This window comes from Garra rufa, chromosome 7 (genome assembly GCF_049309525.1).
Source record: "Garra rufa chromosome 7, GarRuf1.0, whole genome shotgun sequence".
Lineage (NCBI taxonomy): Eukaryota > Metazoa > Chordata > Actinopteri > Cypriniformes > Cyprinidae > Garra > Garra rufa.
This window is the reverse complement of record NC_133367.1, coordinates 20,010,231-20,025,067: the sequence shown is the minus strand read 5'-3', so window position 1 is coordinate 20,025,067 and position 14,837 is coordinate 20,010,231. Positions and strand designations below refer to the sequence as shown.

The 14,837-nt window shown below is 30.7% G+C and overlaps 1 protein-coding gene across 2 annotated transcripts in view; it reads left to right on the top strand.

Annotated features, from left to right (window-relative positions):
* The window catches only part of ptpn4b (protein tyrosine phosphatase non-receptor type 4b), a 60,925-nt gene that overhangs the window by 10,115 nt on the left and 35,973 nt on the right, over positions 1-14,837 (top strand). For both annotated transcript variants that reach the window (XM_073844350.1, XM_073844349.1), the window contains exons 3-12: positions 5,618-5,725; positions 6,171-6,213; positions 6,309-6,387; positions 6,517-6,561; positions 6,651-6,703; positions 10,824-10,944; positions 11,196-11,283; positions 13,577-13,665; positions 13,801-13,864; positions 14,083-14,255. In XM_073844350.1, coding sequence (XP_073700451.1) covers positions 5,618-5,725; positions 6,171-6,213; positions 6,309-6,387; positions 6,517-6,561; positions 6,651-6,703; positions 10,824-10,944; positions 11,196-11,283; positions 13,577-13,665; positions 13,801-13,864; positions 14,083-14,255 — 863 coding nt within the window. The remainder of the gene's footprint in view (positions 1-5,617; positions 5,726-6,170; positions 6,214-6,308; positions 6,388-6,516; positions 6,562-6,650; positions 6,704-10,823; positions 10,945-11,195; positions 11,284-13,576; positions 13,666-13,800; positions 13,865-14,082; positions 14,256-14,837) is intronic.

Genomic DNA, 14,837 nt, shown 5'->3' with positions numbered 1-14,837 from the left:
TCCCAGCCTGGTTTTAGGTGGTGGTCTCCCAGCCTGACCAACCTGACCAGGCTGGAAAAGTGGCCAAAGCCCCTTTAAAACCAGCCTGCTGACCAGCTAAAACCAGTCAACCAGCCTAGGCTGGTTTTAGCTGTTTTTATCACCAAGGAAGTTCAAAATAGTTTGATTTTGTTAATATTGGGTGAATAAAGCACCTAGTATCTCAACAGTCTTCTTCTAGGATATCTTTTAGATGTTGAGAAGATCCAAAGTTTCTTAATCTGGAGTCCTACAGAAACATCTTTACAATATCCTTTAGGTGTGGTCAATGTTTTGGCATGTTTGTCATATTTGTTTATTGTAGTCAATTTTTAGTGATGCACAAAAATGTTTTTACCCAAACAGAGATAATATCCAAGGTTTCTTTCTCTGGAGTCCTACAGAAACTTCTTTAAGGGTTCAGAAGAACTTTAAGGAACTCTTTAAGATTCTTGAAAACCTTTAGAAACAGATCTATAGATTGAAATGTTCCTCATAAGCTTCTTGAAGAACTTATGGCAGATCTGTTAAGAAAATTTTGAAATCTTTGAGAACTTCCAAGAGTTTCACACAAAATTCCCATTATGCACATTTTTTTCCTCTGAAGTGTATTTTAAAACACAGTAACAATCAAAAATTGCTTTAGTCGAATTTTGGCATGTCGTATTTGTTCATTTTAGTACATTTTTTAGTGATGCATTGAAAAAGGGTTTTTACCAAAACACAGAAAACTAAATTTGCGTTTTCATTTTTGCCCAAAACTGGAAGTCAAACTAAGCTCTGAATTCAGTCCTAAGTTCAAAATAGTTTGATTTATATAAGTCTTGAGTAAATAAAGACCCAAATATCTCAAGAGTCTTCTGTTTTAAGGATATCTTTGGATGTTGAGAAGATCCAAAGTTTCTTTCTCTGGAGTCCTGCAGAAACATCTTTAATGCTTTGAAAACCTTTAGAAACAGATCAATGGATTTAAACATTCTTCATAAGCCACTTGAAGAACTTACAGCAAACATTTTTTTAATCTTTGAGAACTTCAAGAGTTCCACCCAAAATCTCCAAGATGCACATTTTTTCCCCTCAGAAGAATTGTTTAAAACACAGTAAGCAATCAAAAAAGTGTTAATTAACAGTTGCATGCTATGTTTTTAGCTTTTGACCATAATTTTCTTGAGATTTAGTTGATGTTTTGGCATGTGATATCCGCTTTTACGTTTTCATTTAGCCTGAAAACCAAAATTGGAAGTCAAGCTAAGCTTTGAATTAAGTTTTAACTTCAAAAGAGTTGGATTTTGTAAGTCTTGAGTGAATAAAAACCCAAATATCTCAACAGTCGTCTTCTGTTTTAAGGATCTCCTTGGATGTTGAGAAGATCCAAAGTTTCTTTCTCTGGAGTCCTTCATTGAGGGTTCAGAAGAGCTTTAAGGAATGCTTTAAAATTCTTGGAAAACCTATGGATTTAAATGTTCTTCATAAGCCTCTTGAAGAACTTACAGCAGATCTGTGAAGAACGTTTAGAAATCTTTGAGCACTTCTGGAGATGTTCTTTCTTCTGTGGGACACAAATTAAGATATTTTGCTGAATGTCTCACCTGCTCTTTCCCACATTACCATAATGTTGACCAATGGCTGTCTAGCTCCAAAAATGGCCAAAATCTAAAACCATGCAAAAGCTTTGCCTGAGGAACAGACTGAAATGTAAGTGTTTTTCCTTTTGAGAGTCAAAAGCAGCTTGAGCATTTATCAAAGTTTCATAATTTGTGTTCCACAGAAGACATCATACAAGTTTGGAATGAGATAAAAGTGTATAAATGCTGACAGGACTTATTTCTGACTGGACTGTTCTTTCAGAAAGCCGTGAGCACAGGTTTTAGAGTTGGGTGGATAACGATCTTCTGGAGGTTGCAAGTTCAATCCCAGGTAGAGGTGACCCAGAAACCACAAAGTAACTGATGTCTCACTTTTGCTGGTTCAGCGTTTCACTTCTGAGCTTCAGCGCTCCCGTTAGTGTGCAATAAATCGGTTTGGATGAAAAATGTCTGCTAAATGGCAGGTCGGTAAGAATCACCACAGGAGACCAGCCGTCTGTGAGGTACAATAGAGGCTGACTGGAGTTATGCGATGTGGCGGCTGGGGTTGGTTTTCCGCGCGCAGCTCACAGTGGCTGTTTCGGGCAGATGCTTCACATTCCTGTGTTGGACAGAAGTGTGTCCTGAGGCCATTGCTGTCATGATCATACATGCTACACAGATCGTCTGGGCTGAAGGGTTAAGCTAGCTTGGAAACGTTTATTAAAACGTCTATTAAAATTGCATTCAATATTTGGAGGATAATATTTAGATTCTAAAGTTTTTATTTGTTAATAAAGTTCAAATTTACAGTATTTTGCACACAAAATGTGCAATGTGCAATGGTTTTAGGTTTGATTTGGTGTTTGTTTCTGTAGTTTTTTTGTTTGGTTTTCTGTTTGTTTTTTTGGTTTGATTTGTTTGGATTGTGTTTGGCTTGGTTTTAGTCATTTGGCTTGGTCTGGTTTGGGTTTGGTTTGTTCTAGTTTAGTCTGCTTTGGTTTATTTTTGTATTTTTTTATTTGTTTGGTTTGCTTTGGGTTGGGTTTGTTTTGGTGTTTGATTTGTTCTGGTTTTGTTGTAGTTTTGGGTTGTTCTGATATTGTTTGGTTTTTCTTTAGGTTATTTTTGTTTAGTCTGGGTTTTGTTTGGTTTGTTTTGGTTTAAGGTTTGGTTTGTACTGGTTCTGTTTTAGTTGTTTGGTTTGTTCTGAATTAGGTTGGGTATGCTTTATGTTTTTTTAGTTTTTGGTTCTGGGGTCCGTTCTTCGTACCTCGCTTACTACATCCAAGATCAAATGACACATCCAAGATCAAATCATCGCGCTAACTATGAGCTCGCTATTACGGTTCTCCGAACGCACCTGTTGTTGATGATTAGTATAGCTGGATGAAGTTATTTGAGATCACTGGGTGGCTTAAAAGGGGCTACGTATCGATAGTAGAAACATTGATGGGCAACGCTTTGATTGGTCGGCGAACATGACGAAGGAGCGCGCTCAGTATTTTTCTGCAGCAGAGCAAGAACTCTTGATTGAGGGATTTCAGGAGTTTCAGAGTTTATTTAAAACGCAAGGGAACACTGCAAAGGCTGGAAAAGCAAGGAGAGAGGGCTGGCAAAAAGTAGTGAACACATTAAATGCGTTAATGCTGCCCATGTTACATGTTTTTTCCTTGATATGTTATTTTATTTATATTTTTATTTTATCCACTACCGTTCAAATGTTTGGGGTCAGAAAGACTTGTAATAGTCTTTAAAGAAGTCTCTTATACTCATCAAGGCTGCATTTATTTGATTAAAAATACATAAAAAACAGTAATATTGCAAAATGTTTTTACAATATAAAATAATGTTTTTTTTTATTATTATTTTAACATACTTTAAAATAGAATTTATTCCTGTGATGAAAAGCTGAATTTTTATCAGCTGTTACTCCAGTCTTAAGTGTCACATGATCCTTCAGAAATCATTCTAATATGCTGATTTGTTATTAGAATGATCAATGTTGGATAATATCAACAGTTGTGCTGCCAAATATTTTTTGGAACCTGTGATATATATATATATATATATATATATATATATATATATATATATATATATAACAATGTAAATTATTTATTATTAATTTTTAATAATTTTTTAATTATTAACTTAATACATCCTTGGTGAATAAAAGTATTAATTTCTTAAAAAAACAAACAAAAAAACAATAAAAATGTACTGACCCCAAACTTTTGAACGGTAGTATATATATATATATATATATATATACTTTCTTGAAAGATACTTTTTTTTCCCCACGTGAGTCAGTCCGCGTCAGTCGTGCTCTTTAACCAATCAGATGTGACTTCGCCATTTCAACCAATCATAACCCGCCAGGAGCGCAGCCTAAATCCTGTTTACATGAAATAAACCTGCTCCAGAGCAGGTTTAAGCTTGCGCACCTGTTGCTATGACAGCAAGTCCCGGATGAGCTTCGAAGAACCGAGCGATCCAAGATCACGCAAAATCGTCAACAATCAAATCCAGCTAACTTAGTTAGCGAGGTACGAAGAACGGACCCCTGGTTTGGTTTTGTTTATTTTTTTCTGGTTTAGTTTGGATTTGGTTTGTTTTAGTTTTAGGTTTGATCTTTTTGTTTTTGTTTTGGTTCTACTGGTTTGCTTTTTGTTTGTCTTTTTCTGGTTTGGTTTGGGTTTTGTTTGGTTTTAGTTTTTTTTGTTTGATTTGTTCTGGTTTGTTTAGGATTGTTTTTTTAGTCTTTGTTTTTTGTTTTGGTTTGTTCTGGTTTAGTTTGGGTTTTGTTTGGTTTGTTTTAGTTTTAGGTTTGATCTTTTTGTTTTTGTTTTGGTTCTACTGGTTTGCTTTTTGTTTGTCTTTTTTTCTGGTTTGGTTTGGGTTTTGTTTGGTTTAGTTTTTTTGTTTGATTTGTTCTGGTTTGTTTAGGATTGTTTTTTTTTTGTCTTTGTTTTTTGTTTTGGTTTGTTCTGGTTTAGTTTGGGTTTTGTTTGATTTGTTGTAATTTTAGGTTTGATTTTGTTTTGGTTTTTGATTTTAGTATTGTTTTTTCTGGTTTAGTCTTTGTTTTGTTTAGTTTGTTCTGGTTTTGTTTTATTTGTTTTGGTTTTTGTTTGTTGTTTTTTCTGATTTGGTTTGAGTTTTGTTTAGTTTGTTGTGGTTTTAGGTTTGATCTTGTTTTTTGGTTTGGTTTGGTTGTTCTGGTTTAAGTTTTTGTTTGTACTTTTTGGTATGTGTTTGTTTGATTTGCTGTTTTTTCTGGTTTAGGTTTTGTTTATTTTGATTTGATTTGTTCTGGTTTGTTTTGGTTTAGTTATGGTTTTGTTTGGTTTGTTGTGATTTGAAGGTTTGATCTTGTTTTCTGTTTTGGTATGGTTTTTGTTCTTTTTGGTATGGGTTAGTTTTTTTCTGGTTTGATTGGTTTTGCTTTAGTTTTGGTTTTCGGTTTAATTTGTTCTGCTTTGGTTTTTATTCTTTTAGGTATTGGTTTGTTTTGTTTTTGCTTTCTTCTGGTTTGGTGTTTTTTTTTTTTTTTTTTTTTTTCTGGTTTAGTTTGGGTTTTGTTTGGTTTGTTTTGGTTTCCTTTGGGTTGTTATTTTAGGTTTAGTTATGGGTTTTGTTGGGTTTGTATTTTATGATGTGTATGTCTTTTGCTTTTGGTTAGTGTTTTTCTTTGTGTTTAAAATGTTTTCTTTCGTGTTTTTGTGTTTATGTTTTACTTAGAAATGCGTTTAAAAAAAAAAAAAAAAAAAAAAAAAAATACCCCCCCAATACCCCAGAAATACTATATATTGCATTTTCCTGGTAAATTCTAGTAAATATTTTCTTTTGGGAATTATCCCTTAAAAATAATGTTTAAATAATATTTTTTATTAGTAGTAGTGTTAGTGTCATTACATTAAGTAATACATTTCTGTCACAGTTTCTTCAAGTAAAAAAAAAAAAAGAAAAAAAAAGAAATGCGTTTTAATTTGTTTTTATATAACAGTCTAAACACTTCTTGTCTCTTGTAGAAGCAAGATCAGGGGCGGATCTTGTTGGACGTAGTGTATAAACACTTGGAGCTAACGGAGCGAGACTACTTCGGCCTTCAACTAGCAGACGACACTTCTGACACCCAGGTAGACACTCACCTGTCACTTAGCTGTCGCCGTCAGCAACAGATCACCCATAAACCCTTGTTCATTCAAGCAGCACAACACGTCAACCTGAAAAAATTGTATTTGCCTAAGAGCGATAAGAAAGACGCAAAAAAATATTATCCCATGAACCTTGTCTATTATTTATAGCGAATACGAAGTAGTTCAGCAGTTATTTTGGTTTTTACACAGACTGTGTCTGTACAAACAGGGAAGTTCATTCTCAGGTCACTTACTGAAATGCTGATGTCTGTTTCTGCTCGTAGAAAAAGGAGGTGGATGTTTAATTCATTGCATTTGATGTTGTTTTGATTCGACAGGCAGTTTTGGTGTCTTTCACATTGCTGAGCTGATATTTTTAGCAGTTTGCCATGTAAAAAGTGTCCTAAATTTCGGTTATGACCGTGTGTGTGTGTGTGTGTTTCAGAGGTGGCTGGACCCAAACAAACCTATTAGGAAACAGCTCAAAAGTAGGTCGTTTTTTACATTTTTTACTATTTTAAGGTGTTGTTTTCACAAAGTGTCTGAATAAAATGTTCTGACTGCAATTATTTTTCATTTTTAGGGCCTACTCCACATAATCTGAGATTTAGAGTGAAGTTTTTCGTGAGTGACCCTAGTAAACTACAGGAAGAGTACACAAGGTACAGTTCTCCATATATGACGAAAAATATAAAGTTTGTTATATTAAATATAACTTAAAATAGGAAAAATAACACATTTTCAAGTTATTTCGTTTGTGGTATTTATTTTTGTTTTGTTTTTCATTGCAGATATTTGTACTTTTTGCAACTGAAGCAGGATATTTTGACCGGCAGGTGAGCATATCTGTTATAAATGTAAAATTTGTTATTTTTCCTCCAAGCCAATCTTATATAACACTTTTTAACTTCTGTTTCTCTGCTAGACTTCCTTGCCCACAAAACACTGCAGTTCTTCTGGCTTCTTATGCTGTTCAGGGTAAGTATTACAGCTTATTTATTACTAACAATTAGTGGTCCTATGGGTTTTTCAGTGCCAGTATCTATAAAGCATGGTAATAATATCAAATAAATGAGGAATCTACTAAGGCCTTCTGTTAATCAGCCGTTTTTATTTCAATGTTAAAGCTGTAATGCATTATCCTAAGTACTTACTTGCCATTCATGATGGTTTACACATCAGTTTGAATGAAACAGATTTTCAGGAACTGATTGCAAACTCTTTGACCTGTGCGTTGGTTTGGCTGGTGATATAACCGTCCGCAAAGGATGAACAAAAGCTGTACGCTTTGCCAAATAGTTCATGATCTGCCTTTTGTCCCTGTCTGACCCATTTCCAGTAATAAGGCTGAAAAATGTGGCTAGTGCAGATTTATTACATAATTAACAATCTGTTGTGGTAACCGGTCGTGTTACACTCACCACAGCTTTACTGATAGATTCATATTATTACATGGTATGGCTTAAGTAATTGCTTAAGTTTTCTGTTTTATTAGTTTTTTTGTTGTTGTTTTATTGTTAGTTTGTTTTTTGTGTTATTGAAGTTTTTGTTGTTGTTGTTTAAACTCATTTTTGCCTAGTTTTCATTTAAATTACCAATTTAGTGATGACTTAAAGCTTGTTAATATAACAATACTAATAATTTAATAATGCTCTTAAATTTATTTATTTTTTTAAATTATGGCTTTTTTTTGTTTGTTTTTTTAATTGTGAAAAATTATTTAATGCTTCAAATTATAACGTTAAGATAAATATACTTGCGACTTCATTTTTAGTGTTGAAATGTTTTGGTGAAAACAAAAAACTAAAAAATAAATGTGCTTGTGACTTTGTTTTCAGTGGGTTTTTTTTATTAGAAAATTTAACAAAATTAATCCTTAGAAATATAATATTAAGTTAAAGCAATAAAAATAAAGTGTTTAGTCAATTAATGTCAACATTATAATGCTTTAAATTATAATGTTAAGATATGTTTAGTGTTTAATTTATTAATTTATTTTTTAGAAATTTGAGATAAAACATTAAAAATAAAGTTGGGTGTCAGTTTATCTCAATGTTATGGTTTAATTAATTAAATGTAAAAAAATGTAAACAATTTTCTGAAAAGAAAAAACTAAAATCTGCAAGTACATGGTTTTTATTTTTTTGAGAAAATCGTCTAAAGTTGTTTAATGTTTTAAAATATAATGTTAGGGTAAATGTACTTGCAATTTTATTTATTTATTTTTTTAAAGAAAATTATAAAAAAAGTTAAATGCTTCTGATTATAATGTGAGAGATAAATGTGCTTGTGACATTATTTTTAGTGTTTTTATTTATTTATTTATTTTAGAAAATTGAGATCAATATAGATTACATTATAATGCTAAGATGAATGTGGTTGTGACTTTATTTGTAGTGTTTTATTTATTTAGAAAATTTAGGGGAAAAAACTAAAAATAAAGTTGCATGTCAATTTATCGAAATATTATGGTTTAAAACATAAAAAAATTTAAACACCATTTTTTTCTAACTAAAAAAGGACAAAGTTGCAGGTACATTTATTTCATATTTTTCCAGAACATTGTAAAAAAAAAATTATAATACTTCAAATTATAATGTTTTTTAGTGTTTTATATAGTTTTTTTGTTGTTGTTGTTGGTTTTTAATGTTTTGTTTTAGTGTTTTTCAGTGTTTTTAAAGTCGCATCTACATTAAAATAATTTTTCCTAGAAATTAATGAATTTTTTTTAAAATTAAAATAGTGTTTAAAATTGTTTAATGCTTTAAATTATAATGTTAAGATAAATATACTTGTAACTTTATTTTTCGTATTTATTTGTTTATTTTCATTTATTTATTTTGAAAATTGAAATAAAACACAAAAAATAAAGTTATATGTCAGTTTATCTCAATATCATGGTTTGAAGCATTAAACAGCTGTGTACAAATTTTCTCAAATGAAAAAACAAAAACAAAGCCGCATGTACATTTATTTAATTTTTTCTCCCCAGAATATTGTATAAAACCTTTGAATGCTTTAAATTATATGGTAAAGAAAATGTACTTGTAACTTTATTTTTAGTGATATTTATTTTACTTTTTTTTCTTTGGTTTGATATTTAGTGTTTTGTTTTGGTTTATTGTCTCTGTTTTTTTGTGTGTTTTTATTTGTTTTTTGTTTGTTTTCAGTGTTTTATTAAGTTTTCCTTTTGGTTTGGTTTTTAGTGTCTTGTTTGTGTTTTTAATGTTTTGTTTGTTCTGTTTTTTATTTTTATTTTTTGCTGGTTTTTAATGTTTTGTTTTAGCGTTTTGATGTTTTGATTTTGTTTAGTTTTTTGTGTTTTTAGTGTTTTGTTTTAGTGTTTTTATTTGGTTTTTGGATTTGTTGTATTTATATTTTGTTTTTGCACGTCAATTGATCACAATATTATGTTTTGAAGCATTAAACAATTTTGTACACATTTTCAAGAATGAAAAAAAAAACAAAGTTGAAGGTACATTTCATTGTTATTTTTTTTTCTCCAGAAAATTGTATAAATGTTTAATGCTTTAAATGATAATGCTAAGATAAATGTACTTATAACTTATTATTTAATTTATTTTACTTTTTTGTTTGGTTTGATTTTTAGTGTTTTGTTTTTGTTTGTTTTTAAGGGTTTTATTTGTTTTTTGTTTGGTTTTAGTATTTTGATCATTTGGTTTTGTTTTTGTCTTTTTAAATAGTTTTTTTTTTTTGTGTTTTTTTTGTTTTGTTTGATTTTTAGTGTCTTGTTTTTAGTGTTTTGTTTGGTTTGTTCTTTTGCTGGTTTTTAATGTTTTGTTTTAGTGTTGTGATGTTTTGATATTGTTTATTTTTTTTGTTTTTAGTGTTTATTTTATTTTTAATTTTTTTTGGTTTATAGTGGTTTTATTTGTTGTATTTATATTTTGCTTGTTTAGTGTTTTTTTGTGTGTGTTTTGTTGTTGTTGTTTTTTGTTTGTTTGTTTTTTTTAAGCGGAGCGGCCCGTTCCTCCTGAGAGAAACTGCTTCTGACCGTTTTTTTTTTTTTTTTTTAGAAAAATGTGATAAAATGCTTAAAATAAAGTTGCAATTTATGGCAATATTATGGTTTGAATCATTAAACAATTGTGTACAAATTTTCTCAAATGGAAAAAACCCCAAAGCCGCAGGTGCATGTAATTTTTTTTTTTCTCCCCAATAAATTGTAATACTTTTTTTATGCTTTAAATTATAACGTTAAGATAAATGTACTCGTAACTTTATTTTTAGTTTATTTTTTTGTTTTTAGTGTTTAGATTTTGTTTATTTTCAGTTTTTTATTTTATTTTTAGTTTTTAGTGTCTTGTTTTTGTATTTAGTGTTTTGATTTAGTTAAATTTTTAGTTTTTAGTGTTTTATTTATTTATTTTTGTTGCTTTTTAGTTTTTTGTTTTAGTGATTTTTTTGTTTGCATTTATATTTTGCTTGTTTAGTGGTGTTTTTTTTTGTGTGTTTTGTTTTTTGTTGTTTTTTTTGTTTTTTTTTTAGCGGAACGGCCTGTTCCTCCTGAGAAACCGCTTCCTGTACTACTTAAAAAAAAAAAAATAAATGTGATAAAACAAAGTTGCATGACAGTTTATCGCAATATTGTGGTTTGAAGCATTAAACAATTTTGTACAAGAACAAAATTGCAGGTACATTACATTTTTTTCCCTCTCCAGAAAATTGTGGAAAAATGTTTTATGCTTTAAATTATAATGTTAAGATAAATGTACTTGTAAACTTTTGTTTAGTGGTATTTATTTATGCTACAACATGAAATATTTTGTAATATAAATTTAAAAGTTACATTGTATTTATAAGTAATATAAGCTTAATATCAGTAGCATTTAGGGGGGGGGGGGGATTAATTTTGGTAAAAACATTTGGGACTAACTTTCACAGTATTTTGAGAAAGTTAATGGTGATGATTTAGATTCATGTCGAGTTTCCAGTAGATCGAGTGAGTCAGTGTGCTCTCCTAGATCATGAGGAAACTGTAAGTCTGGCTCTTTGAAAGGGTGAAGGACACATTGTGCCCCGTGTCTCACGCTGACATACAAGCACACATGGTTTCTTGGCCTGTTTTGTGTTTCAGCTGAGCTGGGGGACTACAGTCACTCAGAACATTTGCCTGGGTACCTCTCAGAGTACAGCTTCATTCCCAACCCACCGCAGGACTTTGAGAAAGAGGTCGCCAAACTGCACCAAGAGCACAAGTAAGAGATGCCGGACATGTCCATGAAATCCTCCAGTGTGTTAAAGATTCTTATATTTAACTGAGTGTCAGTGGAGACGGAGGAACAAAGGGTCACAGCTGAGCACACACACACACACACACACACACACACACACACACACACACACACACACACACACACACACACACACACACACAGGGGCAGATTTGTGGAACAAGGCGGTTCATTGTTTGTGGATCTGTGAGATTGAGTCTCTCTCTCTTATGCAGTGGACTCACACCAGCTCAGTCCGAGTTTAACTACTTGAATGCTGCGCGGACGCTGGAGCTGTACGGCGTGGAATTGCACTATGCTCGGGTGAGTGGTTGGCTCATCTTACCCCGCCATCTGCCCCTCCTGTTTCATGTGTACTGCAGACGAGCACTAGAGGATTGAAGGATGTCTGCTGGTGCTTAAACCTTGGCATGCATCCTTGTTTTTTTGCTTTGTTTGGGTTTGTGTGTGTGTGTGTGTTTTTTTTAATGTTCTGTTCTAGTGTTTTGATATTGTTTGTTTTTAGGGATTTATTTATTTTTTGTTTGATTTGGTTTTTAGTGTTTTTCTTTTTGTTGTGTTTTGTTTTAGTGTTTTGATTTTGTTTATTTTTTGTGTTTAGTGTTATAGTTTTTTGGTTTGGTTTTTAGTGTTGTTTTTCTTTTTGTTGTGTTTTGTTTTAGTGTTTAGAAGTTTTGTTTGTTTTTAGTATTTTGTTGTTTGGTTTGTTTTTAGTGTTTTGTTGTGTTGTAGTGAGATTTTTTTTTAATGCTTTAAGTTTTAATGAGTTTTTTCTGTGTTTTATTATTTTTTGCTTGGTTTGTAGTGTTCTGATTTTAGTGTTTTATTAATTAAATTTTTTTGGTTGTTCTTTTGAGTTTTGTTTATTTTTTCTTCCTGGTTTGTTGTGCTTTGTTTTAGTGTTTTGATGTTTGGATTTTGTCTGTTTTCAGTGATTTTCGTTTAGTTTGGTTTTAGTGTTTTGTTTGTGTTTTTTGTGCTTTAATGTTTTGATTTTGTTTGTTTTATTGTTTCATTTTTTTAGGGTTGTTTTTTTTTAGGGGTGTTTTTTTTTTTTTTTTTTGTGTTTTGATTTTTTAATTTAGTTTGTTTTTCATGTATTTTTTGTGTTTTATTATTTTTTGTTTGTTTTATTTTTAGTGTTTTGATGTTTGGATTTTGTTTTTTGTGTTTTTGCTTGTTTGTTTTTTGGTTTTGTTTTTAGTGTTTTGTTTTTAGTGTTTTATGATTTAATTTTGTTTGTTTCAATGTATAGTTTGTTTGGTATTTAGTTTTGTTTGTATTTTATTTAAGCTTTTTTGATGTTTTGATTTTGTTTGTTTTTAGTGTTGTTTGTTTTATTTAGTGTTTTAATGTTTTGATTTTGTTTGTTTTTTTGTGTTTTTTTGCTTGTTTGTTTTTTTGGGGTGGTTTTTAGTGTTTTGCTTTTTGTGTTTTTAGTGTTTTGATTTGGTTTGTTTTTAGTGGGTTTATGTGTTTTGTTTTGATGTTTTAATTTAGTTTCTTTTTAATGTATTGTGTTTTTTTGCTTGTTTGTTTTTTTGGGGTGGTTTTTAGTGTTTTGCTTTTTGTGTTTTTAGTGTTTTGATTTGGTTTGTTTTTAGTGGGTTTATGTGTTTTGTTTTGATGTTTTAATTTAGTTTCTTTTTAATGTATTGTGTTTTTTTGCTTGTTTGTTTTTTTTGGGGTGGTTTTTAGTGTTTTGCTTTTTGTGTTTTTAGTGTTTTATTTAGTTTGTTTTAGTGTTTTTTTTGGGGGGGGGGTTAGTGTTTTGTTTTAGTTTTTTGTTTGTTTTTTTGTTCTTAGTGGTTTCTTTGTTTTGCTTGTTTGCTTTTTAGTGTTTTGATTTAGTGGGTTTAAGTGTTTTATTTTAATGTTTTTTATATTTTGATTTTGTATAGTTTTTTGTTTTGTTTTTGTTTGGTTTTTAGTTTTGTTCAGTGTTTTGGTGTTTTTATTTTGTTAGTTCTTTGTGTTTTTTTTTGGTTGGATTTGTTTGGTCTTTCTATACATTGTAGACAAAAAAGCTGAAAACTGAAAATAAAGTTTATTTAATAATCAAGTGATTTATTTGGTCAGTTGTTTATAAACATTTAAACTGTGCATACGGCAGTTTTTAAGTAAATTTTTTATGTTGTAATTTTTTCTACTCCAATTTGTTGCATTTAAAAATGTTAAAAATGACTGCAATAACAGTTTCATGACAAATGTATTCACACACTGAATAAAGATAACAGGTTAATTAAAATTAATATGTAATAAAGTCCATATATGTATTAAAATGCTACTGACTATTTTTTTCTGGCTAAAAAAAGAAACATTTAGCAAATTAATTAACTAAAAATTTGAAGTAGAAAGCACTAGCAGTATTTTCTTGCATCACTATTTTATTATTGTAGGTATCATTTGTTCAATCAGTTGTTTGTTATAAATGTTCAATCCATCTAACATTATTGGCTGATAGTGAAATGGTTGCCTGAATATCGAGCATCTCTTCTTAAGTAAACCTAAAGTCTAAGCACCCATTGAAACAAAATGGTTTTGATGTTGCCTTGGAAACTGCATCCTTATGGTTTCCAACTCTTGATGATTTCAGGACCACTGTAACACAGAGATTTACATCGGAGTCTTGTCTGCCGGCATCTCCGTCTATAAGGACAGGGTACGAGTCAACCACTTTCCATGGTGAGTGTTGTTTTAGCTGTTAATTTCTATTTGGAAGTGCTTTAAATGAGGAACTTCATCGACGGAAAGCTTGTGGATGCAAGTTTACATTTGACTAATCTTTTATTACCCCTTCCCTTTCTATTTGTGTTTCAGGTTGAAAATTGTAAAAATATCTTTTAAATCTAAACAGTTTTTTATACAACTAAGAAAAGAACTGGTATGTATTAAATTACATATTTGTTTAGATGTGTTGTTTTTTTCGTTTAATCTGTCTTGATTATTGTATCTAATTATATTAATTACCCACTGGTTACTTAATTAAGAAATAATTCATGACCACAGTGATAATTTGCATATCTACTGTGAGTTCAACAAACCATTTTTCTTTGTTTTCTTCATCCGATCTCTGTTTTGGTTTCTTAATGTGTTTTGCAGACTGAGAACAGAGAGTCTTTATTGGGTTTCAACATGATGAACTACAGAGCTTGTAAGAACTTATGGAAGGGCTGCGTGGAGCATCACACATTCTTCAGACTGGAGCGGCCTGTTCCTCCGGAGAGAAACCTCTTCCTGCAGTACTTCACCCTCGGATCCAAGTTTCGCTACTGGTGAGAACATTAGAGTTCGAACTCTTATGTTGTTGTTGGGATTTAATAGATATATGTGCAGGCTGTGACATTTTGAAACTCCAGTATATGGACTAGATGTTCTATCTGACTATTATGGCAGGAAAATAATATCAAATTATTTTCTTAATCTTTTTATCCTTGTTTTGCAACTTGAAAGTATGGTAATGAGCAAATCAGCTCATGTAATCTGAATTAATTTAGTGATTTGGTGCAGCAATTTATTATCAGTAATGTTTCTTATTTTAATGATTCTTTTTTTGCACATTTAAAAAATTTAAGTAGACTTAGTGTTGTGGTTTATTGGTTTGTACATAGAGATATTTTAACCAAGATTTTGTCTTGTGGTCATTTTAAATCAGAGATGATTTTCTTATTTTTTCAGCCGGAAATGCTAGTTAATGTTATCGCATTGGACTAAAACTTACTAGCTTTACTCGCAAAAAACTGTTTCAGTTTTTTTTCTTCCCGTTTTGTTGTACTTGTTGTATTCCCACTCAAAAATGACTGGCCTACAAAAAAATTGCTTGTAAACTTCTCATTATGTCATATGATTACAAAATA